At 41.9% G+C, this 13,417-nt stretch overlaps 1 protein-coding gene across 1 annotated transcript in view; it reads right to left on the bottom strand.

Moving 5' to 3' along the window:
• The window catches only part of TANGO6 (transport and golgi organization 6 homolog), a 194,872-nt gene extending 181,660 nt beyond the window's left edge, over positions 1 to 13,212 (bottom strand). Inside the window, exon 1 of the mRNA XM_047078653.1 lies at positions 13,116 to 13,212. Coding sequence (XP_046934609.1) covers positions 13,116 to 13,212 — 97 coding nt within the window. The remainder of the gene's footprint in view (positions 1 to 13,115) is intronic.
• Between the last annotated feature and the right edge of the window lie 205 nt (positions 13,213 to 13,417).

The raw sequence follows: 13,417 nt of genomic DNA, 5'->3' as shown, positions 1-13,417 counted from the left end.
GGGCACCTGGGTGGCCCAGGCAGTTAAGTGACCAACTCTTGATTTCCGCTCAGGTCATGATCTCACAGTTCGTGAGTTCAAGCTCCCTGTTGGGATTTGCACTGACAGCACAGAGCCTGCTTGGTATTCTCTCTCTCCCTCTCTCTCTGCCCATATCCCACTTGGGATCTCTCTCTTAAAAATAAATAAATAAACCATTAAAAAAAATTTTTTTAAAGAAGCAAATTAGAAAGGATTAAAATGGAATAACTAAAAGAGTGCTCAACAGTGCATTACTTATAATGCGTAAAATGAGAAATACATATCCAATAACAGATTGGATGAATAAATTGCAGTCTACCTATATCTAACATACTATATGTATGTATAATATTTATTTTATTGTTTATTGTCTCTCTATAAACTAGAAAAAAAGCTGCTTAAGGACAGAGATGTTGCTCGTTTTGTTCACTGCTATATTCTCCTTGCCAGAACAAGGCCTGTCTGATATGTAGTAGCTGTTCATAATAAGTAGTTGTTGAATGAATGAATAATGGAATATTTGCAGCCATCAAGTAATGTTGAGGGACGCCTGCCTGGCTCAGTCAGTAGAGCATCTGACTCTTGATCTTGGGGTTGTGAGTCTGAGCCCACATTGGGTGTGGAGATTACATTAAAAAAAAAAGTTACACGGAACATTATTTAATGACATACTCATTAAATATATTCTGAAGTGAACAGAGCATGAAACACTGTATGAGCAATAGATATGAATAGTTTATAGAAAAAGAAATGCAAATGACTTCTAAAATATGAAAATATGATCAACCTTGCTCATAACAGAAAAGTAAATTAAAACTGTACTGAAATAGCACTTCCCATTTATCAACTGGCTAAAATCCAAAAGTTTTATAACACATTATGTGGCAAGGTTTTGGGAAATCACACACTATCATACATTGCTCTTAGAAACTAAAATGGTACATTCCTGAAGAGAGCAATTTGGCAATATCTAGCAAAATTACGTACATATTTAACGTTTGGCCCAGCAATCCTGCTTTTTAGGAATCTATACTACAGATAAATACATAGGCAAAAATGCAAAATGACATATACACAAGTTTATTCATTGTAGTGCTTCTTGTATTAACCTGAGACAACCCAAATGTCCATTAATAGAGAACTGATGAAGTAAACAGTGGTATATCCATATAATGGCATGCTTGTAAAAGAGGAAGACTTCCATGAACCACTATGTAGTGACCTCCAAGACATAGTAAATTTAAAAGTAAGGTATGAAAGAATGTCTATCATATGCTACCTTTTGTGTAAGAAAGGGAGGGAATATAAAATACATTATTTGTTTTTATTTTCAAAAAGGCAGTGAAAGAACAAGGTAAAAAGTAAAATGAGTTGTCTACAAAGAGAAGAAAACAGTGGGGAGGAGCTAGGGATAAATTGATCTAGTTCTAGAGTTTTCATTTGGGGACCCTGTCTATGTTTTTCAAGTTAAAAAAACAATTAAATGAAAATTTTTTCAAAATAATTCCTAAAAATAAAACACAAACAAACCTAATAATTCTTTACTTTATGTCCAAAGTTGTCAAACTACTATCTGCAGGTCAAATGTGGCCCATCACCTATTTCCATAAATAAAGTTTTATTGGAGCACAGTCATGTCCGTTTACTTACATGTTATCTTGCTTTCAAGCTACAGCAGCAGAGTTGAGTAGTTGTAACAGAGACAAAGCCCAAACTATTTACTGTCTGCTCCTTTACAGAAAAAGTATGCAAAGTCCTGCTCTATACTAAGTTAGAGGCATAAACGGAGAGAATTATTTCAAGTGACTTGAAATATAGAACTTTAGGAGCACCTGGCTGGCTCAGTCAGTGGAGCATGTGACTCTTGATCTCAGGGTTATGAGTTTGGGCCCCACGTTGCATGCACTGTATTCAGAATAAAATCTTAAAAAAAGAACTTCATACATCCTGAGGACAACCAATAAAAATAGTCTAGGACCAGTAGGTTTGTTCATGGTGGTAATGCAGGATTTGTTATTTTAAAATATTATATGCATGTGTGGGTGTGAATGGGTGAGCATATATTTATATATGTAAGTATATACAGGAAATAAATAATTACATTAATTTCACTGGAATCAATATTTTCAGATAAAAGAAATACAAATATTAAAATATAAAATATAGAAGAATGGCTAGGTGGACAAATATGTGATCAAGAAAGAATCTAGGTCATGGTATATGGGTTTTCACTGTAAAATTCCTTCTGCTTTTCTATAAGCTTGAAAATTTTCAGGGCACCTGAGTGGCTCAGTTGGCTAAGTGTCCGACCCTTGATTTCAGCTGAGGTCATGATCTCACGGTTGTGATATCAAGCCCCATGTCCGACTCCGTGCTGAGCATGGAGCCTGCTTTAGATTCATTCTCTCTCTCTCTCTCTCTCTCCCTCTCTGTCCTTCTCTCCTGCTCAGTCTCTCTTTCTCTAAAAAGAAAGAAAGAAAGAAAGAAAGAAAGAAAGAAAGAAAGAAAGAAAGAAAGAAAGAAAGAAAATTTGCGTAACAAAATGTTAAAAAAAAATTTAAATTCCATCATATTTCATTGTAATTAGAATATCAGTAAGAACTGGGGCACCTAGGTGGCTCAGTCAGCTAAGCACCCAACTTTAGCTCAGGTCATGATCTCCTGGTCCATGAGTTCGAACCCCACGTCAGGCTCTGAGCTGACCATACAGAGCCTGGAGCCTGCCATGGATTCTATGTCTCCCTCTCTCTCTGACCCTCCCCTGCTCGCACTCTGTCTCTCTCTCTCTGTCTCTCAAAAATAGATAAGCATTAAAGAAAAAAAAAGAATATCAGTAAGAACCACAGATTTATGTTTTGGTTTCTGAAAACCCACAAAGTTCCTAGCTCTAATAATTGAAAAAGTCTGGAAGCAATGACATCAGGGGTAATGAATATGCCTATTACCCATATTGTGGTCTCTACCATTTCTCCTTAAAGAGAGCTGTTTTCAAGAACAGGGCAAGAGGGGCGCCTGGGTGGCTCAGTCGGTTAAGCGGCCAACTTCGGCTCAGGTCATGATCTCGCGGTCCGTGAGTTTGAGCCCCACGTCGGGCTCTGTGCTAACAGCTCAGAGCCTGGAGCCTGTTTCAGATTCTGTGTCTCTCTCTCTCTCTGACCCTCCCCCATTCATGCTCTGTCTCTCCCAGTCTCAAAAATAAATAAACGTTAAAAAAAAAAATTTAAAAAAAAAAAAAAAGAACAGGGCAAGAAATGTATGAGTCTGAGACATCTTGTCATGCCTGTAAGGAAGGAGACTATCAAAGACTACAGGTCATTGCAAAGAGCCCAAGAGCCAATTTGGAGTGGTTTCCACAAACCACAATTTGAGTATCAAGAATAATGAGTACAGGAGCACCTGCTGGCTCAGTCAGAAAACATGCGACACTTCATCTCTGAGCTGTGGGTTTGAGCCCCACTTGAGGTGTAGAGATTACTTAAGTTTTTAAAAAAGAGAAAGAATAATGAATACATATTGCATGTACAAAAAAATCTATCAGTTCATAATAAAACAAAGAAATCACTTCACTGGTTACCTTTGGAAATTAAGACACTATCATTCTGAAAATTGATCAATAACAGGAACGCTATGAATCTGTTATTAAAATACACGTACGTACAGGGGCACCTCGGTGACTCAGTTGGTTAAGCAGACGACTCTGGCTCAGGTCATGATCCCCCAGTCCATGGGTTCGAGACCAACGTCAGGCTCTGTGCTGACAGCTCAAATGCTGGAGCCTGCTTCAGAGTCTGGGTCTCCCTCTCTGCCCCTCCCCACTCATGCTCTCTTTCTCTCTCTCTCAAAAATAAAAACATTTAAAATTTTTTTTTGAAATATACATGTTTCTTTGGAAATTAAGACACTATCATTTTGAAAATTGATCAATAACAGGAACACTATGAACCTGTTATTAAAATATGCATAGGTAGGGGCGCCTGGGTGGCTCAGTCGGTTAAGGGTCTGACTCTTGGTTTTGGCTCAAGTCATGATCTCACAGTGAGATCAAGCCCTGCTCTGGGCTCTGTGCCCCTCCCTGACTCACGCACGCTCTCTCTCTGTCTCTCAAAAATAAATAAATAAACATTATGAAATAAATAAGATAAAATAAAATATACACATGTATATATACATATACATATAGACACACACATAGAAAAGTGTCTTAAAGGTTGTATGTCAAGTGATGCCCGGGTGGCTCAGTCGGATAAGCGTCCGACTTCAGCTCCGGTCATGATCTCCCGGTTTGTGGGTTCAAGCCCCGCATCAGGCTCTGTGCTGACAGCCTGGAGCCTGCTTCAAATTCTATGTCTCCCTCTCTCTCTCTCTACCCCTACCCCATTCATGCTCTGTCTCTCTCTCTCTCAAAATAAATGAATAAACCTTTAAAAAGAAAAAAGGTTGTATGTCAAAGTATTAAGTGATCATCTCTGGGAGGAAGGGTTATGGGTGATTTTTCTTTTTTGCTTAATCATACTTAAAATGTTTTTCGAGAGAGAATATGTATAGTTTATGTATTTAAAAAAGTTATTTAAAATTTTTTTTAATGTTTATTTATTCTTGAGAGAAAGAGAGAGCATGAGTGGGGGGTGGGCAGAGGGAGAGAGGGAGACACAGAACCTGAAGCAGGCTCCAGGCTCCAAGCTGTGAGCACAGAGCCCAAAGCAAGGCTCGAACCCATGAACCATGAGATCATGACCTGAGCTGAAGTCAGACGCTTAACCAACTAAGCCCCAGGTGTCCCTAAAAAAGTTATTTTAAAGTTATAAAACAGGGGTGTCTGGGTGGCTCAGTCAGTTAAGCATCTGACTTCAGCTCAGGTCATGATCTCATGGTTTGTGGGTTTGATCCCCATGTCAGGCTTCGTGCTGACAGCTCGGAATCTGGAGACTGCTTCAGGTTCTGTGTCTCCCTCTCTCTCTGCTTCTCCCAGCTCATGCTCTGTCTCGCTATGTCTCTCAAAAATAAGTAAACATTTAAAAAATTTTTAATAAAAATAATAAAGTTATAAAACAGTATGTAGTCTATGAGACTTTTTTTTTTAAATATGAAATTTATTGTCGAGGTGGTTTCCATACAACGCCCAGTGCTCATCCCAACAGGTGCCCTCCTCATACCCTTCACCCACCCTCCCCTCCCTCCTACCCCCCATCAACCCTCAGTTTGTTCTGTTTTTAAGAGTCTCTTATGTTTTGGCTCCCTCCCTCTCTAACCTTTCTTTCTTTTCTTCTTTTTCCTTTTTTTTTCTTTTTTCCTTTTTTTCTTCCTTCTCCTCCCCCATGGAGACCACTTTTGTTAAAAAGAAAATAGTATTTCCCAAAATGCAATTTCCATATACTGGAGATTAGGGTCATCTTAATGTTCTTCTTTTAGTTACCCTATTTTTTTTTCTTCAAAAAAATTTTTTTTAATGTTTATTTATTCTTGAGAGAGAGAAACAGAGCATGAGCAGGCAAGGGGCAGAGAGAGAGGGAGACAGAGTATCCGAAGCAGGTTCCAAACTCTGAGCTGTCAGCATAGAGCCCGATGCAAGGCTCAAACTCATAAGCCATGAGATCACGACCTGAGCCAAAGTCAGACACTTAACTGACTGAGCCACCCAGCTGCCCTAGTTTCCCTATATTTTAAAAAACTTTACTATAAGGAATATCAACTACTTATATAAAAAGAAAAAGGAACATAAACTACTCATTAAGAATAATGAGAATCAGAAAAGTAAGAATTTTTCAGTACTTCTCTAAGATTGTCCAGGGCAAGCGTTCTGACCCACTAACATGAATATCTGGTTCCTTTAGCGAATATATACCTAAATAGGAAATAAGTGCTTTCCTAGTTTATCACCACCAACCATTATTATCCCTAAACAACCTCTCAGGGACTTCCTGCAACTTTATAAGATCTTTGAACCCAAACTTGGGAAGCAAAGTGATTTCAAACAAAAGCTTTGTTTTTCAAGAGCCACTTAATAAAGTAGTCTCCTCTGCCCTCTACTGGTGAAAAACAAAATCTACTTGAAAATAAAGGCATCCCCTAAAGCAGCAGTTTTCAAAGCAGGGTACAGGGACTCAAGTTTTCAGGGGTTTCAGATTTTCAGGGACTCTGCAGGTTCCAAACTATTTTCATATTAATACTAGGCCATTATTTGCCTCCTACAGTCTCATTCTCTCATGAGTGTACCAAGTGTGAAAAGTTCATTCAGTTTAGGGGCACCTGGGTGGCTCAGTTAAGCATCTGGTGCAGTTAAGTGTCTGACTCTTGACTTCGGCTCAGGTCATGATCTCACGGTTCATGGAAACAAGCCCTGTGTAGAGCTCCGTGCTGATAGCGTGGAGCCTGCTTGGGATTCTCTCCCGCTGCCCCTCCCCAGCACGCATGTGCATGCTTTCTCTCTCTCTCAAAATTAATAACCATTAAAAAAACAGATTCCATATCGTAACTAACCTTTAAGAAATTACCTCTTGTTCAGTTTTAGTACAGTATGAAAAAATACAACTCTCTGAAAAGGCTATTGAGTTCTTCCTTTTCCAACTACATATCTATGTGAGTCTAGATTTTCTTCATCTGTTCCAATCAAAACAACCTATCATGACAGATTGAACAGAAAAGCAAGTACAAAAATCCAGCCGTCTTCTAGTAAGCCAGACATCAAAGAGACTTGCAAAAATGCAAAACAATGCCACTCTTCCTGATAAGTTAACTCTTGATCACTACACTACACTATGCAGCCTCGAAATGTTACTGTACGTACCACGTAAAACTACATCACTATCACACTTCAGGAAATGTTGCCCTTATGGACAGCATTATGGATTCTTCCCAATCACCAATTTGAATGCCTATGCTTTGTGACATTTAAAAGCAGACTTCACAGTTTGTGTGGAACTTTTTATTATGCTCAAAGTGCAAAGCAATATGGCATGCAAGATTAAGTATGGTACATCTTCATTATACACAGATTATCAGATTTTCCAGCTCCTTCCCCACAACATATTCAAATTCAATGATAGAATTTGGTCTGTATTTAACATAGAAAGCTATTTTTTAGGAAAACTATTGCTGAGATGGCCTCCATTTCTTACACACAAAACTTCACTAAAATCGACAAATCCCTTTCAAATTCTGCTTAGCACATTTCTTAACAACCCAGGTGGTAAAACTATTATTTGCCCCATGATTGACAATAGAAATGGAAGGCAGAGGAGAACACACTTAATGCAGCAGAACATCTGATGCCTCACAAGTGAAAGAGTATTGGCATCTCCCTTCCTTTCTATATAATTCCCACCGAGACCGAATTCCTCTTCCTCTTGTAGCCTTCCACAGCTCCACTCAGGGGTGACTCCTCTATCCAACTGCCATCTGCACTAGCCTCTCACCATTAGTGTGATCCTACTGTGTGAACTATCTCTTCATCTACATGCACACTACCATCTCCCCAAAAGACAAGATACTTGAGAGCACACATTTTTATGTAATTTTGTTTCTCCAAGAGCAGTGAGGACAGACTATTATATACAGATGACTCCCAGTGCATATTAGCTCAAAGGAAGTCAATTTAAAAAACTGTTTTAACGCTTATTCGTTTTTGAGAGTGAGAGAGACAGAGCATGAGCAGGGGAGGGGCAGAGAGAGATAGAGACACAGAATCCAAAGCAGGCTCCAGGCTCTGAGCTGTCAGCACAGGGCCCGATGCGGGGCTCGAACTCGGACTGAGAGATCATGACCTGAGCTGAAGTCAGACGCTTAACCGACTGAACTTAACCGACTGAGCCACCCAGGCACCCTTCATGGGGAGTCAATTTAAAGACAGATCAGGGGCACCTTGGTGGCTCAGTTGGTTAAGCGTCTGACTCCTGATTTTTGCTCAGGTCATGATCTCATGATTTGTGGTTTGTGCCCCCTACAGGGCTCTGTGCTGACAGCGTGAAGTCTGCTTGGGATTCTCTCTCTTCCTCTCTCTCTGCCCTTTGCCACTCACACTCTGTCTTCCTTTCTCTCTCAAAATAAATCAAATACTTTTTTTAATGTTTATCTATTTTTTGAGAGACAGAAAGAGACAGAGCATGAGCAGGGGAAGAGGAGAGAGAGAGGGAGACACAGAATCTGAAGCAGGCTCCAGGCTCTGAGCCGTCAGCACAGAGCCCAACGCAGGGCTCAAGCCCACAAACCATGAGATTATGACCTGAACCAAAGTCAGACGCTCAACCGACTGAGCCACCAAGGAGCTCCAAATCAAATAAACATTAAGAAAAAAAAAAAAAAAAAGACAGATCAAAAAAAGTTTAATCTAGCTGCATGTAATTTTAACCAGTACTTTCACCCTAACTCCTCAATACATCAGGGACATCTGAATACTCATGATGCACAGGTATTTTTTAATTCCCTCAGCAAGTGATATGATAAAACAGCAGGCAGATGCACACAATATATAATAGACTATATGTGCAAAATCATACCATTTTACCACAGTACTTATCCTTTTTCTTTTTTTTTTAATTTTTTTTAACGTTTTTATTTATTTTTGAGACAGAGAGAGACAGCATGAATGGGGGAGGGGCAGAGAGAGAAGGAGACACAGAATCGGAAGCAGGCTCCAGGCTCTGAGCCATCAGCCCAGAGCCCGACACAGGGCTCGAACTTACGGACTGTGAGATCGTGACCTGAGCCGAAGTCGGACGCTTAACCGACTGAGCCACCCAGGCGCCCCACTTATCCTTTTTCAAATAGGAATGCCTGTTCCTGTATGTTAAGTGAGCACATGTATGTGACTCCACAACACTCTTGGAGATTTAGAGAGGTCTTCTATAAACGTGTTTTGTGTACGTGTGCTTTATGATAGATGATTACTTCCAGATTTTTTGCTTATTTAACCTTGTTCTCAGTCATCTGTAGATAGTTGCAGTTACTAGACAAGTGACCTCTTTAACTTGCTTAATTAGCAAGTTAAAACTGTCTTTTGCAGTTTTCTTCTTCACTGGGGCAAAGTAGTACAGTTATCATACTATAGTGGAAGGTACCTGAACTTAAATCCTGGCTCTAGCCAACCCCCCGCCTCCCACAAAAAAAAGTATCCAAAACATATAAAGAACTTATACAATTCAACACCCAAAAAACAAATAACCCAATTTAAAGATGGGCAGAAGGGGTGCCTGGGTGGATCAGTCGATTAAGTGTCTGACTTCAGCTCAGGTGGTGATCTCACAGCTCATGAGCCTGCTTTGGATCTTCTGTCCCCCACTCTGTCTCTGCCCCTCCTCCTCTTGTTCTCTCTCTCAAAATAAATAAACTTTAAATAAATAAATAAATAAATAAATAAATAAATAAATAAATAAATAAATAAAAAATGGGTAGAAGACGTGAACAGACACGTCTCCAAAAAAGAACTGGGGGCGGCTGGCTAGCTCAGTTGTTAGAGTGTGCAACTCTTGCTCTCAAGGTGGTGAGTTTGAGCCCCATGTTGGGTATAGACAGTACTAAAAAAAATAAATAAATAAACTTAAAAACAAGAAAAGACATCCACATGGCCAACAGACACATGAAAAGATGCTCAACATTGCTCATCATCAAGAAAATGCAAATCAAAACTACACTGAGGGGCACCTGGGTGGCTTAGTCGGTTAAGCATCCAACTCTTGGTTTTGAGACAAGAAGAAACAACAGGTGTTGTCGAGGATGTGGAAAGGCATCCTCGTGCATTGTTGGTGAGAATGCAAACTGTGCAGCCACTGTAGAAAACAGTATGAAGGTTTCTCAAAATATTAAAAATAGAACTACCCTGGGGGTGCCTGGGTGGCTCAGCTGATTAAGCATCTGACTCTTGGTTTTGTTTGGCTCAGGTCACGATCTCACAGTTCACGGGATCGAGCCCCACATTGGGCTCTGTGCTGACAGTGTGGAGCCTACTTGTGATTCTCTCTCCCTCTGTGTCTGCCCCTCCACCGCTCACAAGCTCGCTCTCTCTCTCTCTCTCTCTCTCAAAAATAAATAAATAAACATAAAAAAAAATAGAACTACCCCATAATCCAGTTATCACACTACTGGGTATTTACCCAAAGAAAACAAAAACACTAATTCAAAAGGATATGTGCACCCTACTTTCATTGCAGCATTATTTACAGTAGCCAAATTATGGAAGCAGCCCAAGTGTCCATCAATAGATGAAAGGATAAAGATGGATAAATATGGCTGAATATTATTCAGCCGTAAAAAAGAATGAAATCTTGCCATTTGCAACAACATAAATGGAGCCAGAGAGTATCATGCTAAACAAAACCAGTCAGAGAAAGACAAATACTGTATGATTTCACTCACGTGGAATTTAAGAAGCAAACAAAAAAACCCACAAGCAAAGGGGAAAAAGAGAGAGAGAGAGACAAACCAAGAAACAGCTGTAGCTAACAGTTCTCTTAGCTACAGAGAACAAACTGATGGCTACCAGAGAGGCCAGATGGGTAAAATAGGCGATGGAGATTAAGAAGTGCACTTATAATGATCACCAGGTGTTGTATGGATCTGTTGAATCACTATATTGTACACCCAAAAGTAGTGTAACACTGTATGTTAACTACACTGGAATTTTAAATGAAAAAAAAAAAAAATAGGGGCACCTGGGTGGCTCAGTCATTTGAGCTACCGACTCTTGATTTTGGCTCAGGTCATGATCCCCAGGGTCGTGGGATTAAGTCCTGTGCTGGGCTTCTCGTTTAAGAAGATCTGGCTTAAGATTCTCCCTCCCTCTTCCCCTCTGCCCTTCTTCCTCCCTCACACTCCTTCTCTAAAATTAAAAAAATATGTATTTTTTAATATTTGTTTAGAGAGCGAATGTGTGTGCTTTGTGTGCACATGCAAGAGGGAGAGGGGTGGAGAGAAAGGGAGAGAGGGAATCCCAAGCAGGCTCTGTACGGTCAGCACAGAGCTGAATGCAGGGCTAGATCTCACTAACCCAGAGATCAGGACCTGATGGTCCTGGGATGACTTGGATGACTGGGGAGCCTGGGTGGCTCAGTCAGTGGAGCAACCGACCTGGGCTCAGGTCATGATCTCACAGTTCATGAGTTTGAGACCCGTATCAAGCTCGTTGCTGTCAGCGCAAAGCCCGCTTCAGATCCTCTGTCACCCTCTCTCTACCTGTCCTGTCCTCTGCTCACACTCTCTCAAAAAGAAAAAAAAAAAAAAAAAAGAACATTAAAAAAAAAAAAACAGTTGGATGCTTAACTGACTGAGCCGCCCAGGCAACAGCTGCCTCCAAAAACCTTTTAAATAAAATAAATAAACTGTTTTAAATCCTGGCTAGGATGCATCTGACTAGCTAAGTGAGTAGAGCATGCCACTCTTGATCTTGCAGATGTGAGTTTGAGCCCCACGTTGGCAGAGAGCCTACATAAATAAATTAAAAAAAAAAATCCAGCTCTACCACTTTATTAGACTGACATCGGGCAACTTCCCCATACCTGAGCCTTAGTTCCTTCATCTGTAAAATGGAATACAAAAAATATCTATGCTATGGAATTGTAAGGATTAAATAATACATGTAGGGGCACCTGGGTGGTTCAGTCGGTTAAGCTTCCAACTTTGGCTCAGGTCATGATCTCACTGTTCATGAGTTTGAGCCCCCCATCGGGCTCTGTGCTGACAGCTCAGAGCCTGGAGCCTGCTTCGGATTCTGGGTCTCCCTCTCTCTCTGCCTCTCCCCGGCTCGCACTCTGTCTCTCTCTCAAAAGTAATAAATAAATATTAAAAAAATTTAAAAAAATATATATGTAAACAGCATATTATTGGGCCTGATACTTGGTAGGCACTGAATTACTATTACTTTTTTTTTTTTGAGAGGGAGAGAGTGAGAGGGCCCAAGGGAGTAAGGGGCAGAGAGAGACAGAGAGAGAGAGGGAGAGGGAGAATATCCCATGAAAGTCAGAGAAAGAGGGGAGAAGAGAGAGAGAGAGAAAGAGAGAGAGAGAGAGAGAGAAAGAGAGAGAGAGAGAGAGAAGCAGGGCTGACCCGAAGCAGGGCTCGAGCTCACTAACGGTGAGATCATGACCTGGGCGGAAGACAGATGCTTAACTCACTGAGCCACCCAGGTGCCCCTCAATGACTATTATTAATGACTTCTTTTCACTTCTCCCAGGTATGGTATAATGTTTGTGGAAGTTTCTGCATTTTGGGGAGTATCTTAAAATTTGAGACTTGAAACATCACCTCATGGCCCTTCATGTACGTTACTTTGCTCACGAACAAACCCCTTCTTGCACATATACGGTCCCTATCTTTCGTGTCCTTTCTCCAAACTCCAGATAACATCAGAGGCTCCACACATAATAATCTGCCTTGATTTGAGAAGGGAGTTCGGTAGACCTCGGCCCTAGGTCCGCGTTGTGCCCCTAATTTGCCCACATAATCTGTGCCAGGTCACTTCATCTCTTCAGCGAGCCTTAAGTGTCCCCAGGTGTAAAAGGAGAGCGCCAGGCTAAACCACCGCCATGGTCCCTGCAGATTCTAAATTGGGAAGATCTTGCCAATTCACCAGGAAAGATTACAAGTGACTGTAAATCCCTCCCACAGGCTGTGTAAATCCCTAAACGCTGTCCCCAAACCCAGCTCAAACGCCACTGCTTCCATCTTCTGCACGCCTCGCCATTCTGTACAAATCTCCAGCGTCCACATTAGACCCTGAACCCTCAGGAGGTGGGACCTCACTTCACGCGTCAGGAGCGCTACCCTCTCGGAAGCTCTTGCCGCAGTCCCTACCTCAGAGGGTGACAGTAAGGACTGAATGGAACCAAGTACCCAGGGCGCTTAACAGTGAGTGCCTGGCACAAGGTTGGCGCTCAAGAGACGTCGGTTACCATCAGTGTTCAGCAAATCCCATCCCCTCCTTGAGCTTCGGTTTCCTCAAGTAAAATGAGGCTGGACGGACAATGCCCAAAGCCCCCAGGAGCCTCAGAGCTGGGGGTCCCGGGGAGGGCCTGAGAGGCGCACGCTGCGGAAGGCAGGGCAGCCCGGGAAGACTGGTGGCCCTGAGAGTCCCGAGTGCAGCCCGGCGCCGAGATCCGTCCTCTCACCTCCCGGGCTCAGCAGAAGCTTCAGCGCCTCCAGAATGCTCTCCAGACCGCACGTTGCCAGAGCCCCGGGGCCCGCGACCGGTCGGCGGGCCGCCATGACTGGAGTGGAACGCGCCACTGGCGACCTGCTCAATCGCCTCTGCGGACTGGCGTCGCCGCCATACTGAATGTGGCGGAAGGCGCTAGGGGTGGGGCCCGCCGCAAGGGGCGGGGCCGACGTGGTCGGAGCGCCCTTTTACAAAAGTTTTCAGTCCCCGTTTAGTCCCTTGGGCAGAAAAAACATTTAACACAACCAACCTACA

This window comes from Lynx rufus, unplaced genomic scaffold (assembly GCF_022079265.1).
Source record: "Lynx rufus isolate CCGP_SWC_20201006 ecotype Redwood Valley unplaced genomic scaffold, mLynRuf1.p SCAF_16, whole genome shotgun sequence".
NCBI lineage: Eukaryota > Metazoa > Chordata > Mammalia > Carnivora > Felidae > Lynx > Lynx rufus.
Note: the sequence above shows the minus strand (reverse complement) of the source record. Positions and strands in the feature narration are given on the sequence as shown.